Consider the following 26838-nt stretch of genomic DNA (forward strand, 5'->3'; position numbering starts at 1 on the left):
ATTGATTAACATCACCCAAAAAGCAAACGTATTCAAATTGCCTACAATTTTGGTTCTCAACAGCCACCCCCATGTTTCCCTGTGTGGGAGGCAGGTCTATTTGCTTCTCAGAGCTCATAAAGAGAAGATCTCATTTTGTTCTCGAGCACAGCGTCCTGTCACTGTGTCGGTAGAAGGCATCTCGTCAGCCTCAACTTAGAGCTCATCACCTGCATGTCTTCTCCTCAGCTTGTAATCTGGATGTGATCCTGGGGTTCGACGGTTCCAGAGACCAGAACATATTTGTGGCCCAGAAGGGCCTCGAGTCCAAGCTGGAGGCCGTCTTGAACAGAATCAGCCAGATGCAAAGGATCAGCTGCAGCGGCAACCAGATGCCCACGGTGCGTGTGTCGGTGGCAGCCAACACGCCCTCGGGGCCCGTGGAGGCCTTTGACTTCGACGAGTACCAGCCAGAGATGCTGGAGAAGCTCCAGAACATGCGCAGCCAGCACCCCTACGTCCTCACGGCGGACACGCTGAAGGTCTATCAGAACAAGTTCAGGCAGTCCTCGCCCGACAGCGTGAAGGTGAGCAGCTGCCCCTCGCTCCAGACGCTCCCCGCACAATGTCTGCATTTTTACCGGAAGGAGAAATACTCTGGTGTCTGGAAGCCCCTCCCCCACGTACAATGCACTTCGTGTTTGCGGGTTCTTAGTGCCTAGATGTAGAAGTCCTTTGCTTACTAACCGATCATAACTTCGTGTAATGCTTTCCTCAGTTTGCTAGTCTTGCTTAAGCTCTAAAAAAAAAAAAAAAAAAATAGAAATCCTGGAAATCAGTAACTGAGTTGGAATGAGTTGAATTTGTGATAGATGCATGTTTAATTATAGTCCTGCCCATTAAATAAGGCATGTTCTCTACGGATGTTTCTCTCTCTCCCCTTGTATGTGTGTACGTACATACACATATGGTGCACACGCATTGTTATTATTAATTTTCTAGGGCTGTCACAGTGAAGTTCCACAGACTGGGTGGCTTTGATAGCAGAAATTTGTTTTCGCACAGTCCTGGAGGCTGGAAGTCCTCAAGGTGTCAGCAGGGTTGGTTCCCTCTGAGGCCTCTTTCCTCCGCTTGTAGATGCTGTCTTCTCCCTGTGTCCTCACCGGGTTGTCCCTCTGTGTGTGTCTGTGTCCTCATCTTCTCTTCTTAGAAGGACACCACTCATATTGGACTAGGGTCCACTCGCATGACCTCATTTAGCTTAATGACCTCTGTAAAGACCTATCTCCAAACACAGTCTCAGTCTGAGGGGCTGGGGATTAGGACTTCAATGTTTGTATTTTCGGGGGACACAGTTCAGCCCAGAACACACACACACATGTACAGTGCACACGCACATGATTTCCAGAAGCTACGTCGTATGAGTGGGAGAGTGACATCAGCTGTTTTTGTTGTGTGGCTGCTTGTGCGCAAGCACTAAAATTCACTCCTGCACTCTGTGTGCAGTATCAGAGACCTGTGCACGTGGGTGGGTTTCCTGGACTTTGGCTCTCAGTTTCTTCAACTGTAAAATGAGTTTGAACCAGTGAATCTCTCAGTTCCCTTTCGATAGACAGTCTGTGATGTTCCTTTTTGTGTGGACTGGGGTCTGATTCCTTTTTCATTTTCAGGTGGTCATTCACTTTACTGATGGAGTGGACGGAGATCTGGCTGATTTACACAGAGCTTCTGAGGACCTGCGACAAGAAGGTAGACTTCCCGGTCTCTGAGCACGAGCCGTGAGCCCAGCAGGGTGTGCGGCTCTGCCCGGGAGAGACTTCCCTGCTCATGGAGTCCTTTGAGGGAGCAGCCGCTCTTGGAGGACTCTTCCTCCAGCCCTAGGCCCTTCCTTGCCCGCCGGGGGCTATGGGATGGGGCTTCCCACCATGCACAGCTTTACCACCATGTCCCGGCACAGGCCCGCAGGTTCTCAGACTTGTTCAGGTGGTAGAACATGCAGAAAGCATGATGTTTTGCAAAAGATCATGAAGCATTGATTCACTTAACTCCATCATATAAAGTAGGATTTAATTTACTTGCAAAACATACTGCTCTATTTTTGGTTTTCCGTTACCACAGCTCAAAAACACTACAATATTTAAATAAAAATACATGTAAATACCATCAAATAAATAATGTAAGCATTAGCACCAAAAGTCAGGCGACTGGAGCCAGCCGTGCCTGTTATCAGATGTGATATATGACTGTTCACTTACTTTGGAGCTTGGTAACACTGACCACAAAAAGTGGATGCCAACACTAAATGTTTAAGAAGAATTTATGGAAGTGCAGTTTATCATAAGAACATTCTATTTATTAGCTTACTTTTCCAAAAGGAGATGAGACTGCTATTATCTGATTTTGGAGGTGTTGGCATTTCAGATCTTCCGTAGCAGGTCAGGGTTTGAGAATTCAGGCATAAATGTGCTTCACGGGTGCCACTTCCTGGACTTATAGCGATAAGCATAGTTAGTGACATATCTGAAATGATTATTCGGCTGAGTCCAAAGTGTCAGTATTTCAACTGTTAAAAGCCAAATTTTATACTGAAGTCTTCTTTAAAAAGTAGCCAGGAAAAAAGACATTGCAGCTCTGTACTGCCTGCATGAGCCCTGCTACATTTATCCTTGCTTGCAGGTGTCCGAGCTCTGATCCTGGTGGGCCTCGAACGAGTGGCCGACCTGGAGCGGGTGACGCAGCTGGAGTTCGGGCGAGGGTTCATGTACGACAGGCCTCTGAGGCTCAACCTGCTGGACTTGGACTACGAGCTGGCAGAGGAGCTCGTGAGTTCTTTTTAGTGCCTTTACACACACACAAGGTCAGACTTTTGGCATCTCAAGAGAATAAAGTCAATTGTCACATGGTGATGGGGTAGGGTGTCTGGGTGGAAAATCTAATTCATTTAGTTCACTGGGGACCTGACTTATCGCCATGACACGTGTGAATCCTGGAACTGGCGACCGTGAACGGCTGGAGCGTGGGTCTGCGGGGACGCTGCTGTTGCCGTGGGATGTGCTTTGCTCCCCTTAGCAGGTGCCTCTTTTAATGCTGTTTCACTCCAGCTATTCCTGGGAATGCAAACCGTTGTGACCAGCCATCTCCAGACAGGAAACAGTGCCCAGGGCATCTGAAACCTACGCAGTGAAAACAAGAATTTGTGGAAAAGAAAGGCCGTTTCTGGGTGGAGAAGCGCTTTTATGGCTTCTTCCCTGGTTTCCCTTGGTGCAAATGAAGGTGTCCCAGGGGGCTTCCTAATCCTCCCCTCCAGCCTCTCTCAACTCCAGGTGTCACCTCCTGGGTTTGGAGTGGGGGCGGGGCTCTGGGAGACATAGGGCTGCGTGGTAACCTCAAGATCCTTTGGTGGTGGCGACAGTGGGCTATGGCTATGTGAATGGGACGAACAGACTCTGCCTCTTCCTCCCCACCTGCCTTCTTCCCAGGGCTAGAATTGGGATTTTTTTTTTTATCGAGCGGAAGAAGGATGAGTTGGTTGACGAATCTGGAGAAAGAAAGTGAAAGCTCTAGGAAGCTCAGTGCAAGGAAACGCATGTGACCACTACCAGTTTAGCAGATGGAAATGTATTTGGGGTGTACACTTTTCCCCCTAGGGTCAGGGGCTGGCTGGGACAAGAACGTCAAGGGTGTTTGGTGGGTGTTGGAGGCACTGGTGACCTAAGGTTATGGTGCTCGTGGCTCAAAAAGGCCGGGACCACTTGTGCCTGTCCCCACTCCTGTGGCTGCTCCTGAGGTCTCCCCCAAGCATCTCCTCTGGGCTGGCACCGTAGTTTTGACTGTGACCACGGTTCTGAGGAAGAGCCATGGATCTCTCTTCTGGAACCACCTTCAGTCCTGGCCATCTGCAATTTGTTTGTTAGGTTTTGCACTTTGGAGCTTAAACATATACGAATTATACTTAAGAATATCTATGTGGGAAACTCCTAGAAATCAGGGCCAGCCAGAGGTGACCTTGTGGGCAAGATTTATCTTACTTTGGTTGTTCTTTACTCTCCCATTGGTGACGTCTCCCTGCCTCTCGACTGCCAAGAGCTGGACCCTCAGCCTAGGCCGGTCTTGGAGTGACAGTCTTTGGAGTGACTTCATCCTGCCCTGTGGAACCCTCATGCATCAGATTTTGACCTTTGCAGCATATTTGTGGTTTTGTCCTGGGCATTCCTTGACATTTGAACTTTCCGTTTCTCTTCCTTTTGGTAGGACAACATTGCCGAGAAGGCCTGCTGCGGGGTCCCCTGCAAGTGCTCCGGACAGAGGGGAGATCGTGGGCCCCTCGGCAGCATCGGGCCAAAGGTACGGTGGCTTGGCCTTTGCCCAGTCCTGAGACTAGATGTTGGAAGGCCAGCGTTGCTGGGGACGGGTCGTTTGTCTAATGTCACGGCGGGAGGCGGATGAGGGAGAACAAAGACGAGCCCAGTGCTGCTGCGCTGCCCGGGGTCCTCCCCCGTGGATGGCTCTGGAGGGTCCGAGTATCTGTCACATTCTCCGCCCCACGGGATGAGGGGCTCCGTTCTTTAACACCTCCGTCCTTCATTTCATAAAATAAGGTTAGAACCAGCGGGTGTCGCTGACTGGCAGCCTCGCTGCGCATGGTCCCTGGGGCTCAGCGTCTGCGGCTGGGCGGGGAGGACAGCGACAGGCTTTCCTGGCAGGGGAGGAGCCTTAAGGGTCCTGATGGGAGGAGCAATCCCCCCGGGTGATGAGCGGGGGGCTGTTAAGGTCTAGGAAGCACCTGTGTCAGGGTGAATGTCAGCACAGCTCCGCCAGACGCAGAGGGACTGTGCAGATGATACAGAACAAAGACCACAGGACGTAAGGGACCCAATTTGCTTTGTTTCAGGGCATTCCTGGAGAAGACGGCTACAGAGGTTACCCTGGTGATGAGGGTGGACCTGTGAGTAAAAGTTGTTTCAGTCCTTCAAGTTTTATCCCCTCCTTGTTCCTTGCGTGTTGGGATTGGATTGTGGAGTGCGACGTCACTCCGGGGGTCCAGCGCCCACACAGACCCAGGGCCCAGAGGCCCAGCCGACCTCAGCTGCCAGGCAGTGCTGAGAGGTTCCCCAGCCCCCGCAGCCTCGCGCAGTGTCCCCGCAGCGAAATCTGCGTTCTAACGCCCGCCTCTCCGTGTTGCAAGCCCCTTGGAGCCACGATGACAAGCGGCTCCGACTTGCCAAATGCCTTTGTTTTTCGCAACAGGGTGAGCGAGGTCCGCCTGGCGTGAACGGCACTCAAGGCTTCCAGGGCTGCCCGGGCCAGAGAGGAGTGAAGGTGCAGTGCGGGGGCTCGCCGAGCGTGGGGCGGGGGTCAGGCCCGCTGCACGGGCAGGAGGGATGCCCGGTTTCTCCACGTGCCCCGGGGAGGGGCGGCTGCCCATCCGGGCTTCTCTGCAGCCCGTGGCCTCTGGCTGGAAGGCAGCTCGCAGTGGGGTGGCTTCGGGAGCTTGGGCCGCAGCTGGAAGGGAGCTGGAGAATGGAGAAATAGTTTCCTATGGAAACACGGAGCAGCCAGGAAACATTCCCGGGGAGAGAATGTGGGCCAGGGCGGTGGGAGGCTGGTGCTCGGTTTCGGCCCCTGGCCCTGGGGCAGCCAGGGAGGGAGGAGTGACAGGGGACACCAAGTGGGCCATGAGCTTCCTCCTCTGGTTGCTGAAGTGTGAAGGCAGGTGCTAGAGATGGTTATAAAGTCAGGCTTTGCCTCCTGAGCCCCTTCCCCTGGCTTTTGGGGCCCACCCCTCCTGCCCAGGAGCCCAGACCACCCCAGTGTTGGTTCTGGGAAAGTTAGCCCTATCACTGCCATGTGATGGACCCAGGAGTGCAAAGGGACAGTCTCTGATGTTAGCATGTCCAGACACTGCGGCATTCAGATGCGGGAGGCACCAGCCCCACGGGAAGAGCTAATGTGTCCCCTGTCCCCTTACCTTCCAGGGCTCTCGAGGATTCCCAGGAGAGAAGGTATTCAAGCTTGTTTTTGTTTTTGACACGGAAAAGTTTCTCAGTATTTCTCGTTTTTCCCTTTGCCAGAATAGCTTCCTACACTCACTCGTCTGTCTCGTTCCCTCGCAGGGTGAAATAGGAGAGATTGGGCTGGACGGTCTTGACGGCGAGGAGGTGAGTGAGTCCCTCTCCAGGCCTGAGCTGCTTCAGTTCTGGTAGCTGTGGTGACATTGCCCCAGGCATGACCTTTCATCACTGTCTTTGGCAGGGAGACAAAGGATTGCCCGGCTCTTCTGGAGAGAAAGGGAACCCTGGAAGAAGGGTAGGTCTATTTCCAGTGTTGCTATTGTGGAAAGAATAGAAGCATTTCATTTAGGTAATAGTTATTTCCTGTACCCATATAGGTAGAGCCCGCTTCCCCCAGGCAGCCTTCCCTGACCTCCCCTGGGGTGTGCCCGTGACCTTCTGTCCCCTCTGACGTGATACGTCATAGACAGAGCATGTCCCACAGCCCAGGGACTGAGTTTGTTTTGTTATAAATAAATCTCCAGTGCTTGGCACACAGTGGGTCCCCAGTAAATATCTGTGAATTAACTGAACAAATAAAAAATATTTGGAAGTGAATTTACCTTCATGTCAAATGGGTTAATGGTAAACACTATTCTATTTAAGATTTATGAATTGTGAAGAACATGATTTTTAGGGTGAGATACAAATGGAAACATCTAATTTTCAACTTCCAATTGTGTTTTTTCATTTAGGGCGATAAAGGCCCCAAAGGGGACAAAGGAGAAAGAGGAGACGTTGGCATTCGCGGTGACCCGGTGAGGATTTCTCTCTTGACGGTTTAGACCTGAGCCCGGGGAGGATGGTGGTAGGAGAAGTGGGCTGAAAGGAAGAATTTAACTTTTGGAATTGCTTTGAAAAGTGTTGGTAAAATATGTGCTTTGCCCTTTCCTTACAATTTCGGTGTTTTCTGAGAGCTGATTTTGTTCTCTAGCTGTAAAGATAAGCAAGTTGTGTAAGTTTCCCTAAAATATGGTCTCAGGACACCTTAAACTTGCTTTTGGAAAAGAGCAGGGTTTGTAGCTTTTTTTGTTTTATGGCTTTGTGAAACCTCTAAGCAAATGACCGCCACCCCTCCAGGCCACCCTGCCCTGCGGCCAAGGACAGGCAGAAGCGCCTGGGGCATCCTCCTCCCCAGGAAGAACCGGTGTCTGTCCCGTACAGCGGGGGAAGGGGGGCGTGGCTCGCTGACCCCGTGGCCAGGTTCTGTCAGAGGTGGACGGATGCTGTGTAGATGGGGTGTGGCCACAGGGACTGTCCCTCAGAGCCTTCCACTCAGGCTGTCACTAATCCTTTCCTGACCGTCTCATTCCTAGCACAGGCGGCTCATCTCCCTGCTGTGTGTTGTTTTCAGGGTGAGTCAGGACGGGACAGCCAGCAGAGAGGACCCAAAGGAGAAACCGGTGACATCGGCCCCATGGTACAGTGCTCTGTGTCCTAGACTCTCCCTGTGCTGAGGGCCAAAGGAATGACACTCACCTTGGCCCCTCAGCGGCCACAGAGGCCACAGACATGGCCTTTGACGCTGCAGAGCAGCGTGGGGCGGGGAGCAGCGGGCCGAGAGGCTGCCTGCGGGGGCAGGTGGGGGAAGTCTCTGCGGGGAGCCGGGCAACCCTGACCAAGCAGGGCTTCTCCACAGAACTTGTGCCCCTTAGATATTTACGGAAAGTGCTTGTTACCTCAAAGGCTTGTAGAGCTGGGAATGAACCAAAATCTAATGCACCCCACAAAGTATCTAACCACCCGCCTGCCGGCGGCTCTTCCCACTGAATTCACCCCTTTTCCCGCCGTGTCTCCTGCAATATTCCAGAGTTAGACATTCCTTTCTGCAGATGAGAATCTCATGCTAATTTTCTCCCCCACCCCAGGGTCTCCCAGGAAGAGACGGAGTATCTGGAAGTCCTGGAGAAAATGGGAGGAATGTGAGTGTCCTTAGGGCTTTGGGGGGTTCCACGGTAGAAATTTGGCAAGTACACCATGATCTGCCCAACACTGCCTGGTGCTAGTTACTCAGCAACGCTTTATTTAGGGATTTCGAAGGGATTTCGGAAAGTGCGGTTACCCAGATCTTGCTGCCGATAGAGATTTTCATTCTTATAGTTTACTAGGTGCTCCATCTCTTCTCCCTCCCCCAATCCCGTTTCCCTCCCCTCCCAAAAACATACTGAACAGATGCTTTAAAAACATTATCTTTGCTGCTTTCAAATATTTGGCCAGGGTTTATCTCACTAAATATTTAAGAAATCCGAAAGGAAATACCAACCCTGGGGTCCGAGGGAATAAGAGGCAAGAAGGCCAATGTGGTTGTATATCTGTTGTTGTTTTTATAACTATTTGTTTTGCTGTAACTGAAATAAGGAAACTAGATTTGTTTTTTTTTTTTTTCTAGTGTATTACGTCTTCAATTGCTTTTAAAAGAAATTTTGGACGAGTCTCTTGCAAAATAGTTCATTGCATGCCCAATCTCTCAGTCTTGCTGAAGAAATGCTAAAGCCCAAGTGGTAGAAACGATCTTTAGGAAGCCATCTGGAAGCTTCCAGGGCCCAGGGGCACAGAGAGTGTGGACCCTGAAGCTAGGAGAAGTTCCCTGCGTGGGGTGGCAGTGGTCTAGAAGTTTGCAAATCCTCAGGGGAAGTTCAGGATGCCGGTGCCTGCCTCAGACAGGGCTCTGCTCAGAAAGGAACAGAGCACAAAGGCTGTGAGCTGGGCTGGGCGGCTGAGAACTGGGTCCCTTGTCCACCTCCCGAGGGGAGCCCCACACGCAGCCTGGGGGCTGGGCCAGCAGAGCATGCTGAGGGGAAGGGCTTTCGAAAGCAAGGACTCGCCAAAACCAAACGATAGACTATGGTATCACTTTGATTTTAAAATTCAGAAGAAAACTTAAACTTTGAAAATGTAGGTTTTAAAGGTTTGTGCTTTATTTTTGAATAATGATGTGGCAGTTTCAACTCAGTTCCTGAGCAGAGCCAAACTTGGCTTCCTGAAGTGACTGAGAATGTGGTAGTGTGTACAGTCTGCTTCAACTCTGTGCACAAGGTAGACCCTCGGTTTTGAATCCAGTTACAGTCAAGAGCTCTTGTAGACTCAGTTCTTTCTTTCGAAGCAGGGCAAGGACTGGCCCAGTGGTTCCCTAGCCCTTCTCTGAGGACCCTGCCGCCATGCCAGGCTCAGGCCAGGATGAAATGCGTCCCTCCCAGTGGGCCACCTCACCCTTGAGGCCTCCGGCCTGAGCACTGAACCCCTGAGTGCTGGTGGGCCCTGAGCCAGCTCTAGCATGTCTCCTTGGGCAGGGGCGGGGCCAGATGGTCACTCTGTGGAGGGAGGAGCGACCCCTCCCCTTCTTCCCAAATTTGTCTGTGGAAGGTGGCCAAGGTCTTCCACTGAAGCAGCTGGCATGACAGCAAATAGTGGCAAAGTGGTCACCCCAGAAGATCACTGGGCTGGTCCCCAGAGATGGAGAATGTGGTTCTCAGGCTGGTGTAGTCGATGGGCCAAACCCTGTGACAGAGCTGGCAGGCCACTGTCTCTGGAATACCAACCCCTGACCCTGCGAATATAGCTGGGACTTTCTCGGATTCCCACCCAAACTCTCTGCCACAGAGGAAACAGTCATGAGTTGGGAATTAATGGATTACTTAGGAAGTGAGCCCACGTGTTTGAACTACGGGTCACCTCTGGAGCGTCCAGGGAGATGTTGCCAAGTCATGAGCCCAACCTGAGCGCAGGAGACTTTTAGGTTCACATATGTGCATTTTGGATACTTTACTTAACTGAGTCGGTGTTGTATTTGGCCTGGAGAATTCGGAGAATTTGGGACTCCCTTCCATCATAACTAATGGATTTCGTTACTTCTCACTACAGTTGGGAAAATGGAAGGAAAATAGACAGGTTGACATTCCCTCTTCACATTCCGTATTTGACGCTGGCTGGGACTGTGCGCCAGAAGAAGTCATTGTTTTGCTTGGCAGGTCTGCGGCAATTCTCAGAACTTCCACTGGGGTGACTAACAGGAGCCACGAGGACGCAAAGCTTCACCCAGACGGGGGCGGAGGACGGGTGTCCTCGTACGCGAGCTCCCTGGGGGCTTCCGGCACAGAGCGGGTGCTTGGAAGGTCCCCGGGTCCCCCAAGCAACCGAAAAATACGAGGGTTAATTCTCAGGGAGCCCTGGGCTCTGTGCCCGGGTCCCATTCTTCCCGCTGATGGCTTGTGTGGCTTTTTCTTCCTCAGGGCGGCTTTGGCCGAAGGGGCCCTGCAGGAGCTAAGGTAAGCCTCTGGGGTCGCCAATCGCAACGTTGCTCATGGAGAGCTCCCAGGGGCCTGTCCTTCAAATGGCCCAGATGCAGCCCAGCCCAGGAATTAGAAAATACTCTCTCCGGGGCTGTCAAGACACCTGTGGCTCAAACAGCAGCTACCATCTCCTTTCCCTTGGCCTCGTCCGCAAGGCCTGGTGAAAGCCATTCCCAGTGGAGCCCCGGGGGAGAGGAAGGAAAGACGCTTGAGGGGTCCGTGTCCAGGGCACCTCCCTGCTAGAACGTGCGCTCCTGTCTGGCCATCAGCAAGCTGTACTTCCTGGTGTCTCGGTCCTCCCACCTGGGCAAGGCAGGTGTAGGTTCACAAAGCCGTGTTGAGGAACAGGTGGGAAACACTTGCAGACGTGCAGAGAGACAGCCGTTTCGATGATCTGAAGCCCCAGAGAGCGGCGTGTTCCCTGGCTGCTTTCCAAGCCCCTAGTCCAGAAATGCCTGGGGGACAAAGAGCCCATGTGGGTCACACCTGTCCTGATCCCCCTGTGCCTTCTCTTGTTTCAAAGGGCAACAAGGGCAATCCAGGCCAGCCCGGCTTCGAGGGAGAGCAGGGGACCCGAGGTGCCCAGGTCAGTACTCCCCGAGCCATCGCATGCCCCGGGATGCTTTCCCACATTCCCTGGTATTGTCTTTTTTAAAGCTGATGTTTGTATAATACGAAATGAGTCATTTTAAAGTGAGCAATTCAGTGGCATTTAGTACTTTCACGATGTTGTGCAAACATCACCTCTATCCAGTTTCAAACCATTTTCATCATCCCTAAAGGAGACCCTGTCCCCATCAGCGGTCCCTCCCCATCACCCTCCACCCCCATCCCCTGGAAGCCACCAACTTTCTTTCTGTCTTTGTGGCTTTACCTATTCGGGACATTTCATACAAATGGAGTCATCTAACAGGTGGCCATTTGCGTTTGGATTTCTTCACTGAATACAGTGTTTTGAGGTCAATCTGTGTCGTGGCAGGTGCCAGGACTCCCCTCCTTTTCATGGCTGACTAATATTCCCCCGTATGGATATAGCACAGTTTGTTTATTCACTTGATGATTGATGGACATTTGGGTTGTTTCTGGCATTTGGCTACTGTGAATAACGCTGCTATGGACATTCATGCACAGGTTTCTGTTTGAACTTACAGCGGCCTTTTCTTTCCTCAGGGCCCAGCTGGTCCCACTGGTCCTCCAGGCTTGATAGGAGAACAAGGCATTCCTGGAGCTCGGGTGAGCCCGTCCCTGTTCCACCCCCACCCCCTTGCTAAGCACAGTGCACGTGGCCAAGCAGGCGTAGAGTTTCTGGGATGATACTGTTGCAGACAGACTTCCCTTTCGCAACGCAGACCCCGCATCCAGCCTCAGTCCTTCCTGACTGGCTACTTCACCCCAAGGAAGCAAGAGTCCCTTTTCCTTGGTGCTCCGGGGGCTTCTCCATCCCAATATAGTCCTTCCAAATCTAGGCTCCAGGGTGGTAAGCAAGGGAATATGTGCCTTATCTCAGAAGTCTTAGGATGGAATTGTGTAAAATCTAAATCTATTAAAATTCTTAGATTATGCCAAGTGTTTCATATTTGGCCCCTAGAGATAGCCCCTGTGGTTCAGTATTTTGTATAAGGAGTTGCTCAAGTTTATCCTCAAGTTCAACACAGAAGGCGTGCTATGGCTGCAGACATTTACATATATCATGGCTATTAGCAATGATCGAGAAGCGCGGTGCTGTTGCCGGGCTGGGATCAGGTGCCACGGAGCTACGTACAGATAATCGGGTTTCTGGTGCATCTGAGATGATATGTAGGGAGACATCCTCTCATTTGTTACAGAAAAAATGATGATGAATGAACTGGAAACGAGCTAGTCTGTTGCTACATAAATGCACAAAAGTATTTTACAGTGGAAGCAGGCAGGAATTTGCTTAGAAAGCCCTTCTCTAGCTTGAGAACTGATAATTATCTATTTTTAAAGCTTTTGTGAGTTTTTAGAAAACATTTATTTAACTTCTAATTAATCAAGAATTTAAGATGGCATAGACACAAAGCTGTTCAAATAGTCATCCGACAGCCCCAGAAACATTTATTAATTTGTACTTTCCCACCGTCTGTCTTGGGTCATTTCTGGGCTGCGTAGGCTACACCACGTTTTACAAGTCAATTTCGTTAATTGCTTTATTCATTCACCCAACAGGCGTTTATGTACCTGTATACATAAGGTGCTCATCGTGGGGGTATAAAAGGGAAGGGAAACAAAGTAAATCTGGGGGCTTGTAGTCCAGTCAGGAACGTACGATATGCATATTAATAACTGCGATTTGCATTACTTTGTGAAAACTGGCACTGAGAGGTAATGCTAATGTTTTAAATTTGCACAGGCCATTTCCATGCGTGTGTATATTGAGTCTATAGCCCCGTGTGCCATTCTTAGTGCTTGGGATTTGCAGTCAGGACAGTCACTCGCCTTTGGCAGGCTCTGACCTCCATGCAGGGTCGGGGCAGGGGGAGCCAGGATTCAGAGATACCGTTGCCTGCACGGTTGAAGGCCTCACTGACACGCTGCTCTCCTTGCCCTCCAGGGACCTGCAGGTAACGCCGGTGTCCCTGGAGAACGTGGCAGAACCGGTCCCCTGGGAAGAAAGGTTTGTCTGGAGAAAGGTAGAGTTTTTCCAAGGACAGGGACCCGGCCAGCTGCACACGGCCCCACGCCCTCTTTCGTCAGTCTGTCCCTTGGCTCAGGCTTACTGTGCACATCTCCTCTCCTCCCCACTGCTGGTCTCCATAGCAGCCTCTCCATTGGCAGCCAGCTCGGCCAGTGGGGTCCCCGTCCCAGCCAGCCTCCCCACTCAGTGGGCTGCTTTCTCCTGGCCTGAGCCCGCCGTCCGCCGGCAGATCCGACTGTCTCTTGCCGTGGCGTGTGCCTGCAGCGCAGCGTCCTCTGAGCCTTCAGGGCAGCCGGGCAGTGCGTGGTGCAGCTGAGGTCATGTGGGATGCATGGTCTTTAACTGGGGCAGGGCACACACAGCAGCGCTGCCAGCCGTGTTAGAGCATCCAAGAGGCCCCGGTCCTGACTATTCGGATAGCAAGTGTGTTGTGGGAAGGCTGCCTGAGAGCCGCTTTCTACCAGGCTTGAGATTAGCTACAGTTTGTCATGACCAGTCTGGAAAGACAGCGTTTTCTCAGTAAAAGAAATGTGTCCCTGTAACCCACGATGGTCTCTCTGCCTCGCTGGTGGTGTTGGGTTTACTGAATTCGATGCCCAGCGCCTGTCCCGCGGCCTTCTCCCGGCTGTTTCTCTCCCTGCCCATCAGCCAGTCCCCCATGCCACGCTGGTGGGAAGGACAAACACAAACCTTCCTGGATCCTTTCCCAGGAGTCCCCACACGAATACTGCAATTTAGGAAATCATTCCATTGAAAGCTCACAGGGGAAGCGAGCAGGTGGCGGAACCCTCCCCTAGATTAGCACGGTCGGCATCACGCAGCCAACCAGCCTCGGCCCAGAGTCTCAGCTGCTTTGTCTCTCCTGTCTAGGGCGAGCCCGGAGGCCCAGGACCCAAGGGCGGCATCGGGAACCGCGGCCCCCGTGGGGAGACGGTAAGGGCCCCGCACGCTCGGGCTCCCGCTGTCGCTGACCCTTTGCTGACAGGTGCAGGAGGCCAGGAGAGGGGCCCAGACTGGGATGACATGAACCCTGCTCCTTGTGTTACTGGGGGTACGACTGGAAACAGTGAAACCTGCTGCTTATCAGCTGCAAATTTCAAAATAAGTGTATTTCATTGGCCAGGGAGGAGGGGTGGCGTGGGCAGTGGAGAGGGCCATTTTTTCCGGATACAATGGAACGTGGTGGAGTACTGAAGCTCGAGCCACCTTCACTTTAGGGCTTGCAAAGGCTTCGTGAGTGTGATTAGGGGCTTTTCTGCAAAGGAGTAAATGTCCTTGGGTTATTAATAAAATAGAATTGGATTTGAAAAGGTCTCAATCCAGAAAGAAACAATGTCTTTTGAATGAGACATCCTAAGAATAGAAATTATTACCTCAATAACTCATTTTTGAAAACACTATTTAAAAAATACTCCGGCTACTCACTAGCAATGATTTTGTGGCATGCGTTTCTATGTAGAAAAAAGAAATCTACGCTCCACTGAGAATTTTTCTAAAACGAGTCACCGTACCTAAACACTGTATAAACGGACCAGGTTGATCTGACTGCTATATTCCCCACACTTTAAACTACTTCCCTTGTGTTGTATTTCCAGCTAACTGAAGTTTAAAAAATCTGTTTCTATTACTTTTGATCTCAGAAGCACAGGGGGAAAAATCTGTTTGCACTGTTGAAGGAAATCTCTTCTTGATTCTGTTTCTGTAAATCTGGGGACGAGAGAGCCAGGGGGAGCTTTCTAGGTGTCGATACCTGATTAAACCTGTAGATTAACTACGTAGCGATTCCCCACGTTCTAGAAATATTAGTGTTTGCCTCACACAAATTCTTCCGGGTCCTTTGAAATAACTAAGGGCATCCCCTTCTGGACACTCCCGTGGCAGAGCGACAGGGACACACCCAGGTGCACGGGCAGGTGGGCGCTGGGGAGGAGGGGTCTGGAGGTGGTGGCGTGGAAGGAAGGGAAGGAGTGTGGGGAGGGGCACGACCTGGCACAGAGGACTCAGCGGGGCCCCCAGGACGAGGTCAGTGTTCTCGCTCTCAGTAGAACCAAAGACTCTCAGAGACACGGAGTCCACGAGCCCTCCCCGACCCCTTTCAACTCCAAGCCCCTCTGGTTTCGTGAGTCGTTGATTCCACAGCCAAACAGGATCTTCAGCAAAAGCTACTAGACGTTCTTTATGTCTGTGGTCCGCCGGCACCCTTTCCCTAAAGGAGTCCTTTGAGCCGACCACCGCAGACATGTCTCGTTCACACTCGGAGGAGGGGGCAGGAGCGGGAACCTTGGTCTGGAAACATGTCAGGGACCCAGGGACCCTCCGCCCAGGGCAGCGGCAGGGCAGGGTGCTGGTTGCGATGCGCCCACAAGGAGACCTGCAGCAACTGTCTTTCCCACCCTTAGGGAGATGACGGGCGGGACGGAGTTGGCGGTGAAGGACGCAGAGGCAAAAAAGTATGTATCTGCCGGGGGTTCTTAAGAGCCCCTGCTGCCAGGAGGCTGCACGGACAGCTTTGGATGTGTTGTGTTTGAAAAGAATTATTCCTTTGAATTTTATTGTATTCGAGGGATTGTTTTCTTTTAATGATTTTGTAGATTTTTTTCTTTCAAGATCAATTTATTTTGGATGCATTTAAATTGGGACTAAGTATTGAGTCATTTATTTATCTTTTATAGGGAGAAAGAGGATTCCCTGGCTACCCAGGACCAAAGGTAAATAGTCCCCTGGAGGTGAAACGTCATCATAGTTGTTGGATGAGTCTGGTATGTCCAGGGACTGAAAATGAGAATACCTTGGCATTAGTCGTGGGTCAGCCACTTACTAACTGGGCTGCCCAGGGCAAGACTCTGCCTTCTCTAAGAAGTCCCTCATCTGTCAAATGGAGGTGACAATACTCACTTGTCATGGGGCTTATGAGGTTTAAATAAAATAATATGCAATCAGAGTACTCTGTAAGGTGTAAAATGCTATAACCTATACGTATCATTTTTGATTAAGTAAACGAAGGCTGCCTGCAGATGCCACAAATGTACCAGTGACCCATGGAAAAGGGAACCAAAGTCAGCCATTCGGCTGCCTGGGAAATGCGGTTCAGACGCCCCGTTGAGGTCCTGCCCTTGGGGCGCAGGAGCCCTTGGGCCCCAGGGCGTGACGTGCACCTTCTCTGCTCTCTTCCCAGGGCGGCCCCGGCGAGCCTGGGGCAGACGGGCCGTCAGGACCCAAAGGCATCAGAGGCCGGAGGGTGAGTCTGCCTGGCATCCGCTGCAGGTGGGAACAGGAACGGGTGTAGCAGCGTCATTTACTGCTGAGGGCTTTGAGGACTATTCTTCTTCGACAATAATCCTTTACCTGCAGCCTGGCCAGTGAGGGTGCAGGGAGGGAGGAAGGGAATTCGAAGCCCCAGACCAACGTCCTCAGGGCACCGCCAGGCTGTGGTTCCAGGCTGTCCCTCCCGCAGCCGCATTCCCCTCGCAGGGAGGCCCAAGAGCCCTTCCTGTGACGACCTCAGGGATGCCAGCTCCAGTCTCAGAATGGGTGACATTGGAAGTGTGTGCAGTCCCCTCTGGCCATACCCACCCAGCCACTGAGGCCCTGCTTCTGAGGGTCCCAGGCTCACGGGCGAGCCAAGGCCAAGCCCAGGGCCCCCACCCCGTCGGTGAGAAGGTGCCTCTTCCTTACACTGTCTTGGGGTCTGGATCACCCTTCAGTGGGTGTGAACTCACCCCCAAGATGCCACTGAGTCTTGAATGGGCAAGTTGTGGCCTAGATGTGGGTAAACGTTGCCAACAGTTATTTTCAGCCTGAAGTACCATTCATAATAATCATGATTTTCCTGTTAATTTGATCAGTGAAGGCAGTCCAGCTAGATCACCTACTACTCAAGGTAGAGTGTCAAAGCCTTGGCTGGTTACCTGTACCGAACGACGGTCTCATTCATCGTCTCTTGCTAATTCCCATGGGCATCCATAGATGATCTTGTTGTCTTACCAATGGTTCTTGGGCAAGCATCTGCCGCCTTTACCTGCCAGAGAACACAGCACCCCCATAGTTGTGGGGGCTCCCATCGGCTTTGCTGAGGTCACTTATCCCCGTACTTGAGTTTAGGAGACACTTAGCCTCCCTGAAAGTGAGAGGTTTCTCAGGGCAGTGGGGCCCCTTGGATTAGATCACCTTTACCATCCCTTTCACCTGCCCCGCCGAGAACTTCAAGTCTCCCGCCATGATTGAACGATGCTTGCTCTGCCCTCTAGGGAAATTCGGGACCTCCAGGAATAGTCGGGCAGAAGGGAGACCCCGGCTACCCCGGACCGGCTGTAAGTACTTGTCCAGTTCTGACCAAGCCCCTGGGGCCGGGTGCTTCACACACGGTCTGGAAAACTTCCATCATCTCGCTTCCCCACAAACAAGGTGTTCGGCTCTGCTCTTGCTGTTTTTTTTAACCACTTCCTTTCTGGCATCCCAATGGGGAGAAGAGCTTTTGACTTTTACAGTAGCGAGAAACTTTTTAAAAAACATTTCCTGTCACCTTCTGCAATCTAGGATGTATCACAATTTGCCTTTAATAGTTTCCTGGTATGGATTTGTTTGAGGTTTGTGCATGGGGGAAGCCAAAGGGAGCACATGTAAGCGCCTCCCGCTTGCATCCTGCAGAAGCGTCACAGTGACGACAGGCCTTGGTTTGGGGGGTGCTTCCTTTGGTCTTGAAATCCCCCAGGGAGCTTCCCCCCATGGTTTCGAGCCACCAGTCATGCCGCCGCCGCCGGGAGCCGGGAGGGTGTCCTCCCACCGCCCTCGACAACGTGTTTGTTGTTCATATCTTAGTGTCCTCATTTGAATTTCTCCCGATATTGAAATTGATGAGGTTCAAAGAGGAACGGAAAAGATAACTCAGAAGTTGGACAATCACGCCGGGAGGGAAAGGATAAGGGATCAGTGTGGCTGAACTAGGGAGGAGAAGGCTGGTCAGGTGCTGCTTTAGCGGGTGGGGTGTGTCAGGGGGGACGTTAAGCCAGATCCGGCAGCAGACCAGGCAGGCGGAAAGAGCCTCATGGAAAGGTGCCCAGGGGCCCATGGATGGCTACTGGGCCACCAGGGTGGCAGTGTGTGGGTGCTGGGGCAGCCTCCAGTCTACCCCCGAGCTGCTGGGGCTGGCATCGTCCAGCCAAGATGCCTTAGCCGTGGGGGGGACTAGGAGTGCTCAGCCGTGCCTCGGTGCTTCTCCTAGGGGCATGGGGTGTATTAAACAAGTGCGTGAAAGGAATCGCCTCCCCTAGGAGAAGCAGTGTCTAGACTCAGCTCAGAGATGCGATTTCCAGCTGCCAGGTTGTTAGGACATGGGGCTCTCTCCAAAGCCAAGTCCCCTTACAGGGGAAACACTTTGGTTCTCAAAGTCTTCTATCTTTTGCTTTCCAAGTGATCAAGTCAGATTTATTGGGCAAGACTGTGGATGATCAAGGTGGCCCAAAGCCCCCCTTTGCATCCTCTGCCATGTTTCCATGGGCCAAAGAACGTTCTTTTACCTTCCGCATCAGTGCTTTTGCCGCACATCTCAGCCTTTCCTTCCTTGGTTTTTCAGGGTCACAAGGGCAACAGAGGCGACTCCATCGATGTAAGTTGCATGTGTCCAGAGCGAATCATTGCCTCGTCGGCCTGTGAGCAGCTCTCCTTACATGTTCTTTTATTTTCTTTTAAAGCAATGTGGCCTTGTCCAGAGCATCAAAGATAAGTGTCGTAAGTACATGGTTTCCTATTGGCTATGACAGTTTCTATTTTCACATTTGAAATTCTCACGTGCAAACATGTCTTTCATGCTCTCTTCTCTCTTTCTTTTATAGCTTGCTGCTATGGTGAGTTGATTTCAGTGACTGGACTTTCTTCTGAGGAAAGAAAGTTCCCCTTTTGCAGTAAGTGAAGGTTGTCTCTGAAAGCCCCCCACTTTCCCCAGGGCCCCTGGAATGCCCCGTCTTCCCGACAGAGCTGGCCTTTGCGTTAGACACCTCCGAAGGCGTCACCCAAGACACGTTCAGCCGGATGAGAGACGTGCTGCTGAGCATCGTGGGCGACATGACCATCGCCGAGAGCAACTGCCCACGGGGGGCCCGAGTGGCCGTGGTCACCTACAACAATGAGGTGACCACGGAGATTCGGTTTGCCGACTCCAAGAGGAAATCTATCCTCTTGGACAAGATTAAGAACCTTCAGGTGGCTCTGACCTCCAAACAGCAGAGTCTGGAAACTGCCATGTCCTTCGTGGCCAGAAACACGTTTAAGAGAGTGCGGAGCGGATTCCTGATGAGGAAAGTGGCCCTGTTCTTCAGCAACAGGCCCACGCCCGCATCCCCACAGCTCAGGGAGGCCGTGCTAAAGCTCTACGACGCGGGGATCACGCCCCTGTTCCTTACGAGCCAGGAGGACCGGCAGCTCATCAATGCCCTGCAGGTCAGTGCCCTGCGGCTTCTCCCTGTCTTCCTGGGCTCGGGGCGGGTGTCAGGCACGTCCTCGTGCCTTGGTGGGTTCCTGTCCCATCGCTTCTGAAAGGTCCTAGGCGAGGCCAGTCTGTCTGAGAACTTCTTGGGGAGGTTTCCAGGACAGTCTTATGGCTCCAGCATTACAGGGACATCCAAGTGCCTGGAACTCACTGCCCCCAGGTCCCTGCTCACATATTGACTTCTCTTGCCAACAAGTGAGGCTCTGTGTCCTCACTGTCCGGACGGAGATGTCGGCACTGGTGACTCTTTAGCTGCTGATGGGGGTGTTGCGGCTTATTTGCTTTGTTCGTGAGGACCTAGACCTTTGGGTCTGATCGGCTCCTCCCAGCATGTCCCATGTGGTCACTCTGAGCTGTGTGTGACCCTGTCCTGGGCATCTACTTCCTGGGACAGGTCAGTGGGGTTTGTGTCGTCAGTCTCACCTCATGGATAAGAAGATTCTGCAGTTACAGTGGGGCGCACGTGAGGATGAGACCCTAGTCCCTCAGACTCTGCAGCCCACATGCTGGTACCCCCCCATCCCACTCTGTCCTGACGGCCCGAAGGCAATCATCCTAGGGTGGCCCCCCCTGGAGGCCTGCGGTCTCTTAGTGAGGTCCCCAAAACATCGGTGACCCAGCCCTCCCAACCTGAACCACTGTGCAAACCCTCCTTTAGCCAGGCTCCAAGAGTCAGCCCACAGAGAGGCCAGGTGTCCCTTGTCATTTGATTAAATAACGTATTTAATTGTTATATCAATTAATACCTGTTCAGTGCGTTCTGGTGGGGCTGCTCGAGGCACAGGGGTGATGGCAGGAGTCAAAGAGCCCCAGCCAGGAGTCGGGCGGCCTGGGCTCCATCTAGTTCCAGCCCACCCACCCGTGTAAAGGAAGACACCTGCACTTAACCTCTCTGTGTCTTAAATCTGCACCTGTAAGATGAGGCTGGGGTGAGGTGATTTCTGGTGTTTTTCCTTCCAAACTGGATATTCTATGGTTTTGTCACTGCCTGTATCAGCAAAAGACAGCTGGGTCACTGCCACCATCCCTCAGTGTTTATTCTGCCAAACCGCAGGCCAATGTGATCACGGACCACGGCTCACAGCATCTGCCCTGTGTGGGCCAAGTGACCTGGAGCCGCATGTTTCTTAGCGTGGTTTCAGCAAGATCAAAAAATTATTCATGCATTCATTACTCACTCATCATTCAAATTGGTCACTGGTTAAGTGAATAATTACCAAGTGTGAGCCAGGAGCTGTGATGGACACGATGTTTTGCTTCTGTTTTCATTGATCTGGTTGCTTGCTTTGTCGTCAACAAGACCTGGGAGGGTGGGGACAGATGGGCTTGCACTTGCTGGCTGCTGTTGCCAGAAATAAGGACAATATTCACATCCCAACACTTGCTAGAACATACCTAGGTACTTTACATACATTAACTAATTTAATCCTCCAAATGACCCCATTAGGAAGGTACTTTTATCTTCATCATACAGTGGAGGAAACGGAGCCCCAGGGACGTTGAACACTTTTTGCTTTGGGCCCAGCAGAAATATGTGAGCGGGATTTGAATCCTGGCTCATCCCTTAGAATAAAACCTGGGTTTTTCTGTTACACTCAGCGCTACTTCATCCCCCAGTGAGAAGATACTGAGCTGTTGGGAAGTTTAGTTTGTAGATGTGGCTTTGACGTATTCCTGCTATGTTTTCAAATAGTTACTCATCACGTTCACGCCTACCAAAAATCTCTTTTGTCTGAACCAGATCAATAACACGGCGGTGGGGCACGCACTCGTGCTGCCCGCGCGGGCAGACCTCACAGACTTCCTGAAGAACGTCCTCCTGTGCCACGTGTGCCTGGGTAAGGGGCTTCCCCGGCGGGAGAGTCTGTCCAGCTGCCACTGCAGACGCCATCGCCAGAGAGGGACATTTGAGCGAATGATCATGATGTGTGTAAAGAGCTTGAGTTAAATTAAGACTCGCAAAGCCTTGTGTTTACCAGGGCAAATGCTACGGAAGTAGTTTCCGTATTTAAAGTGGACCTCCCCAAACAGGGCTTCTCTTTGCTAGGGGAATCGTTAGTTTTATAGGTAACCAAGGAGGACTCTGCTTAAGTTTTGACCTAGAATCTAGAATGAAAATGTTTGGCTCTAGTGACTTTCTAGGGCATTTCTTCAAAGAGTGGCAAAGAACGCAGGTAATATTTTTTGTTTTTTTAATGCCTGTCCCATGGTATTTTACAATGACTTTAGTTACTGATTTGTTTTATCTACTAAGTATTAGGTGGTGAAAACTGAAATCTGGCCATAATCAAGGCGGCCAGATATTAATATAAAGAGGCTTCTATTTTATGTGACGATTTTACTCACCCCAGACGCCTGGCAGACCACTGTGCCGCGCTGCCCTGCGGTGGGGGGCACAGAGTGAACGGGCTGTCCCGCTTCTTTGCAGACATCTGCAACATCGACCCGTCCTGCGGATTTGGCAGCTGGAGGCCTGTCTTTAGAGACAGGAGAGCGGCAGGGAGTGACGTGGACATCGACATGGCTTTCATCTTGGACAGCTCCGAGACCACCACTCTGTTCCAGTTCAACGAGATGAAGAAGTACATAGGCTACCTGGTCAGGCAGCTGGACATGAGCCCAGACCCCAAGGCCTCCCAGCACTTCGCCAGAGTGGCTGTCGTGCAGCACGCGCCCTACGAGTCGGCGGGCAACGCCAGCGTGCCGCCTGTGAAGGTGGAGTTCTCCCTGACCGACTATGGCTCCAAGGAGAAGATGGTGGCCTTCCTCGACAGGGGGATGACACAGTTGCAGGGAACCAGGGCCTTGGGCAGCGCCATTGACTACACCATAGAAAACGTCTTCGAAAGCGCGCCAAACCCCCGGGACCTGAAAGTCGTGGTGCTGATGCTGACAGGCCGGGTGCAGGAGCAGCAGCTGGAGGAGGCCCAGAGAGCCATCCTGCAGGCCAAGTGCAAGGGCTACTTCTTCGTGGTTCTGGGCATCGGCAGGCAGGTGAATGTCAAGGAGGTATACGGCTTCTCCAGCGAGCCGAACGACGTCTTCTTCAAGCTGGTGGATAAGTCGACCGAGCTCAACGAGGAGCCTCTGATGCGCTTCGGGAGGCTGTTGCCATCGTTCGTCAGCAGTAAGTCCTGTGTCGCATGGCGGGCACCCTGGCCCCGGCTCCACGCAAGCCCACACCCGTGGGCCGGGAGAAGTCGGGGAACAGTCCCGGGAAAGACAACCCATGTGCTGACACGAACTTGTCCATTCATTCAACAACCATAATTGACACCCCCATATGCCAGAAATGCTTTTAGGAGCCAGAGTCCGCAGGGGACACACAGACAGCAATGCTTGTCCTCATTCCCTCACTGATATTCCACCACATTGGACCAAACACCTCCCAGCCGGGGGCACTGTTGGCATCCCTGATAGTTTACAAGGGGGTGGGAAAAGGCATTTATTATGTGTGACATAATATGCGGGGGTGTCAAGAGAAGTGTGTCTTTGGGGGGCATTGGGGAAAGCTTCTAGAAGGAGTTGTGTTGATCTGGGCTTAGCCGCCAGACCCCCACTTGGATAGCTCTGGGTCTTTGCTGGGGGGGCTCTCCCTGCCTGGGCTGCTGTCCGCCCTGCTCCAGCAGCAAGTTCACATGCACTTTCGAAGCTCAGGCCCAGCCACCCCTGGTCACTGTGGGTCCCCACTACCAGCGCCTGCTGGGGTTGGTCTGGACACTGTACTTACCGCATCTATTATTTGATATGTGGCCTGGGGGTCATTAATTTGTGTGTCTGTGGGCCCCAGCAGAGTGCACGTTCCTCGAGGAGGTGCAGCCCTTTATCGTTCCCAGAGCCCGACACAGTGGACGGCCCGGACTTAGACAGGCAGAGTAGCCAACTAAGGAGGGAGATTTATAAAGTATAAATAAACACAGATGTGCTGCAAGCTTATCATTCAAGGGAAAGTTGACGTCTATGAAAACAGTATTCCCATTTGTGAAGGCCTGTCCCCCAAAAGATTTAGGGGAAACATCTGAAGCAAAGGTAAGCCAGCCAGACCACCCAGGGGTCATTGTTCCTGTCTTCAGATAAAAAACAAATGCTTTGTTCAACAGAGCACTGAGAAAATATTAAAAGTAATTGGATTATAATTTGGCATTCAAGAATTTGGAATCTGTTAAAGTCTCCACTTGATGTTTTTCTATTTCCTATCTTCTCCCTCACGTTGAGTAAATATTGTCTTTAACCTAGTCACTGAAATATTGCCAAATAGAACATATTGGCTTAATATGTTTCATGGATCAAGTGACATTATACTTAATGTCTAAGTATGATGGGCATAGCTTGTCTGGAAGAATTAATTCAACAAATATTTAGGGGCCAAATAAATATTATGTGATCCATTTAACTCATTAATAGATTAATTTTAACTATCATATAATTCTCTTGAACTTCAAATTTTGTTTTCTGTTTTTCTCTAGGTGAAAATGCTTTTTACTTGTCCCCAGATATCAGGAAACAGTGTGATTGGTTCCAAGGGGACCAACCAGCAAAGAATTCTATGAAGTTTGGTCACAAACAAGTGTAAGTGAATCTAATTACTGTCTTGAAAGTTGTAGTGCTAATGGCAATGCAGAAGTCCTCCATCCAACTCCTAACTGTATGTATGAGAACATCGGAATTCAGAAACCGTGACTTCCCAAGGCTAATGTAGGCTATTCTTCTCAAAGAATCTGTTGTATTAGTTAGCTTTTGCTGCATAACCAACTACCAGAAACTTAGTGGCTTAGAACAAGAACCATCCATTTAATTTGCAATTATGTGGGTGAGCAATTTTAGTCTGGGCTCAGCAGGGTGGTTCTTCTGGTCTCTACCTGGCTCACTTACATGTCTGTGGTCAGCTGTGTGTCAGCTGCTTGTCCTTATCCTGGCGCTATGACGCTAGCCCTGCTCGATCCTTATTATTTCTCTGGAACATTCCCTAAAGTTGGCTCAACCTTCTTATCTTTAGGAAAACAGAATGAACTAAGTAACCTATTATTTGAAATTTTATGATATCAAATTGAAAATATACTTCATGTGACACATAGCACCATATGTCTGTAAAATAATGAATTTTCCTCTAAGAGAAAGAGAGGAACAAAATGTGGGTCTGTGCAGTGGTGTCTGTTTGACTATGTTGCTGTTCTCTCCAGGGATTCACAAGGGATCAGGAAATTAAAAAACAAACAAATGAACAAACAAAAAACCAAAATTAAGGCCAGGCATGGTGGCTCACTCCTGTAATCCTAGCACTTTGGGAGGCCAAAGAGGTAGGATTGCTTGAAGCCAGGAGTTCGAGACCAGTTTGCGCAATGTAGAGAGATCCTGTCTCCACAAAAAAATAAAAAAAATTAGCTGGGCGTGGTGTGTGCACCTATAGTCCCAGCTACTCAGGAGGCTGAGTCAGGAGGATCATTGAGCCCAGGAGTTTGAGGCTGCAGTGAGTTGTGATCACGCTACTGCACTCCTGCTTGGGTGAAAGAGTGAGACCCTGTCTCTAAAAAAGGAAAAAAAATCTGAACAAACAAACAAAAAAGCCCAGCCAAGATTAACATAAACAAAGCATACATATACTCCCAATGATAAGCCTTGGGAACAAAACGGTATTTGCTGACTTTATAATTTTCTAGCCAAACAGGGCATTTTTTTGAGTGGATACTTGCTTATAGTGAAAGTAGCTAACTACTGATTTTATTTAATTTTTGGTGCATATTTCAGTTGGTTAATTGTTATAATTAGAACATTTTTAAATATCATGTATTATTCTCTCTTTTACTTTCTCTCTGCATTTTTTTATAAATTGAAAATAAGATGTCAGATGTGTTTATAGTACAATATAAGCTTCATTGTTAATGGTTCCATTTTTTTACATGTTGTTGAGTATTTCTTTTTGTGTGTGTGTGTGGCACAGGTCCTAAAAAGAAGAAATTTAATATATGCAGTACTATACATAATCTCTAAAAATACTGCATGCATTTTGCTAAAACAGCAAATTTCATATAGCTCATGGGGTTATGTCTTTGTTTACTTTAGATAGCAGGCAACAGTACAGGTAGAGGTAATATTTATTTTGCCTTAACAGAAACATTCCAAACAATGTTACTTCAAGTCCTACATCCAAACCAGTGACCACAACGAAGCCAGTGACCACAACAAAGCCGGTGACCACCACAACAAAGCCAGTAACTATCGTAAATCTGCCATCTGTGAAGCCAGCCCCTCCCAAGGAGCCGGCCGCTGCAAAGCCAGCCCCTCCCAAGGAGCCGGCCGCTGCAAAGCCAGTCCCTCCCAAGGAGCCGGCTGCTGCAAAGCCAGCCCCTCCCAAGGAGCCGGCTGCTGCAAAACCTGCCCCTCTGAAGGAGCCGGCCGCTGCAAAACCTGTGGCTGCCAAGCCTGTGGCCACGAAGACGGCCACGGTCAGACCTGCAGTGGCGGCGAAGCCAGTGGCAGCAAAGCCTGCAGCAGCAGGGAAGCCAGCAGCTATGAGACCTCCTGCTGCTCCTGCAAAACCAGTGGCCACCAAGCCCGAGGCTCCTAGGCCACAGGCAGCCAAGCCAGCCACCACCAAGCCAGCCACTGCTAAGCCTGTGGGTAAGAAAGCCTTGTCAGGGCCGCCATCTTGTTACGTCCTCAAAGCCTGTTTGTAAAGCAGTTGGAATATAACATTGATCTGAGGTCTGCACATATGGATGATGTATTTTAAAAGGTGCTGATCAGAGCATGGAATTGTCAGAACATTGTTTTTTTTCTATGTTAGAAAGCAGTCTTTGTCTTCTGATCCTCTGTAGAGGCTGGTGAATGCTGTAGAAAGCGCAGCTGAAATGGGTCTCTGGTCCCTGCCATCTCCTTTCTCCCATTCCCCATCCAACACCCCCAACCCTGCCTTGGGGTAGGCATGGGAGGCCCCCTATTCTCTCTGGGATGTCAGTGGGGCACAGTGCACCTCACCCAGAAATTGAGTTGTCTTAATCTAAAGGGAAGAGGTTCTATGTTGAAGTAGGGTTTTAGACGCTATTTAGGGAGTTAAAGAGAAAGAAAGAAAAAGCCCTGCTGTTGGTTCTCAGGGCAAGAAGAGGGTGTTTCTATGCTTGGTGTCTGGAGCCAGACCCTCCTCCCCTAGAATAGGACTTGGAAAGATCTGGCTGGAGCCCTCTATAACCACAAGCTTTGCCCCCGCCCTGATGCACCTGCAGAACAGGAGCCTCAGCTGTGTGCTGAGGCAGCATCGGGGGTTTAGTTCAGCAAACCGCGGAGTCAGAGCCTGGATGGTCAGCCCTTCCCAGAGGCTGGAACCCACACTGCCACCGACCCTGAGAAAGACAGGTTTCAGGCTGAACTGGGGTCAGAGTGTGT

General features: G+C 51.0%; 1 protein-coding gene across 4 annotated transcripts in view; it reads left to right on the plus strand.

The window, feature by feature from the left end:
* The window catches only part of COL6A3 (collagen type VI alpha 3 chain), an 82044-nt gene that overhangs the window by 43016 nt on the left and 12190 nt on the right, over nucleotides 1-26838 (plus strand). For 3 of the 4 annotated variants that reach the window (XM_045558701.1, XM_045558698.1, XM_045558700.1), the window contains 29 exons: nucleotides 229-566; nucleotides 1650-1728; nucleotides 2656-2801; nucleotides 4231-4323; nucleotides 4871-4924; nucleotides 5227-5298; nucleotides 5955-5981; nucleotides 6093-6137; nucleotides 6232-6285; nucleotides 6725-6787; nucleotides 7384-7449; nucleotides 7898-7951; nucleotides 10259-10294; nucleotides 10842-10904; nucleotides 11489-11551; nucleotides 12891-12953; nucleotides 13845-13907; nucleotides 15374-15424; nucleotides 15647-15682; nucleotides 16150-16212; nucleotides 17222-17284; nucleotides 18547-18579; nucleotides 18665-18701; nucleotides 18806-18817; nucleotides 18916-19409; nucleotides 21200-21296; nucleotides 21887-22585; nucleotides 23925-24027; nucleotides 25568-26076. In XM_045558701.1, the coding sequence (XP_045414657.1) occupies nucleotides 229-566; nucleotides 1650-1728; nucleotides 2656-2801; nucleotides 4231-4323; nucleotides 4871-4924; nucleotides 5227-5298; nucleotides 5955-5981; nucleotides 6093-6137; nucleotides 6232-6285; nucleotides 6725-6787; nucleotides 7384-7449; nucleotides 7898-7951; nucleotides 10259-10294; nucleotides 10842-10904; nucleotides 11489-11551; nucleotides 12891-12953; nucleotides 13845-13907; nucleotides 15374-15424; nucleotides 15647-15682; nucleotides 16150-16212; nucleotides 17222-17284; nucleotides 18547-18579; nucleotides 18665-18701; nucleotides 18806-18817; nucleotides 18916-19409; nucleotides 21200-21296; nucleotides 21887-22585; nucleotides 23925-24027; nucleotides 25568-26076 (3576 nt within the window). The remainder of the gene's footprint in view (nucleotides 1-228; nucleotides 567-1649; nucleotides 1729-2655; nucleotides 2802-4230; nucleotides 4324-4870; nucleotides 4925-5226; nucleotides 5299-5954; nucleotides 5982-6092; nucleotides 6138-6231; nucleotides 6286-6724; nucleotides 6788-7383; nucleotides 7450-7897; nucleotides 7952-10258; nucleotides 10295-10841; nucleotides 10905-11488; nucleotides 11552-12890; nucleotides 12954-13844; nucleotides 13908-15373; nucleotides 15425-15646; nucleotides 15683-16149; nucleotides 16213-17221; nucleotides 17285-18546; nucleotides 18580-18664; nucleotides 18702-18805; nucleotides 18818-18915; nucleotides 19410-21199; nucleotides 21297-21886; nucleotides 22586-23924; nucleotides 24028-25567; nucleotides 26077-26838) is intronic. The other variant, XM_045558699.1, reaches the window with a different exon arrangement.

This window comes from Lemur catta, chromosome 8 (genome assembly GCF_020740605.2).
Source record: "Lemur catta isolate mLemCat1 chromosome 8, mLemCat1.pri, whole genome shotgun sequence".
Classification (NCBI taxonomy): Eukaryota; Metazoa; Chordata; class Mammalia; order Primates; family Lemuridae; genus Lemur; species Lemur catta.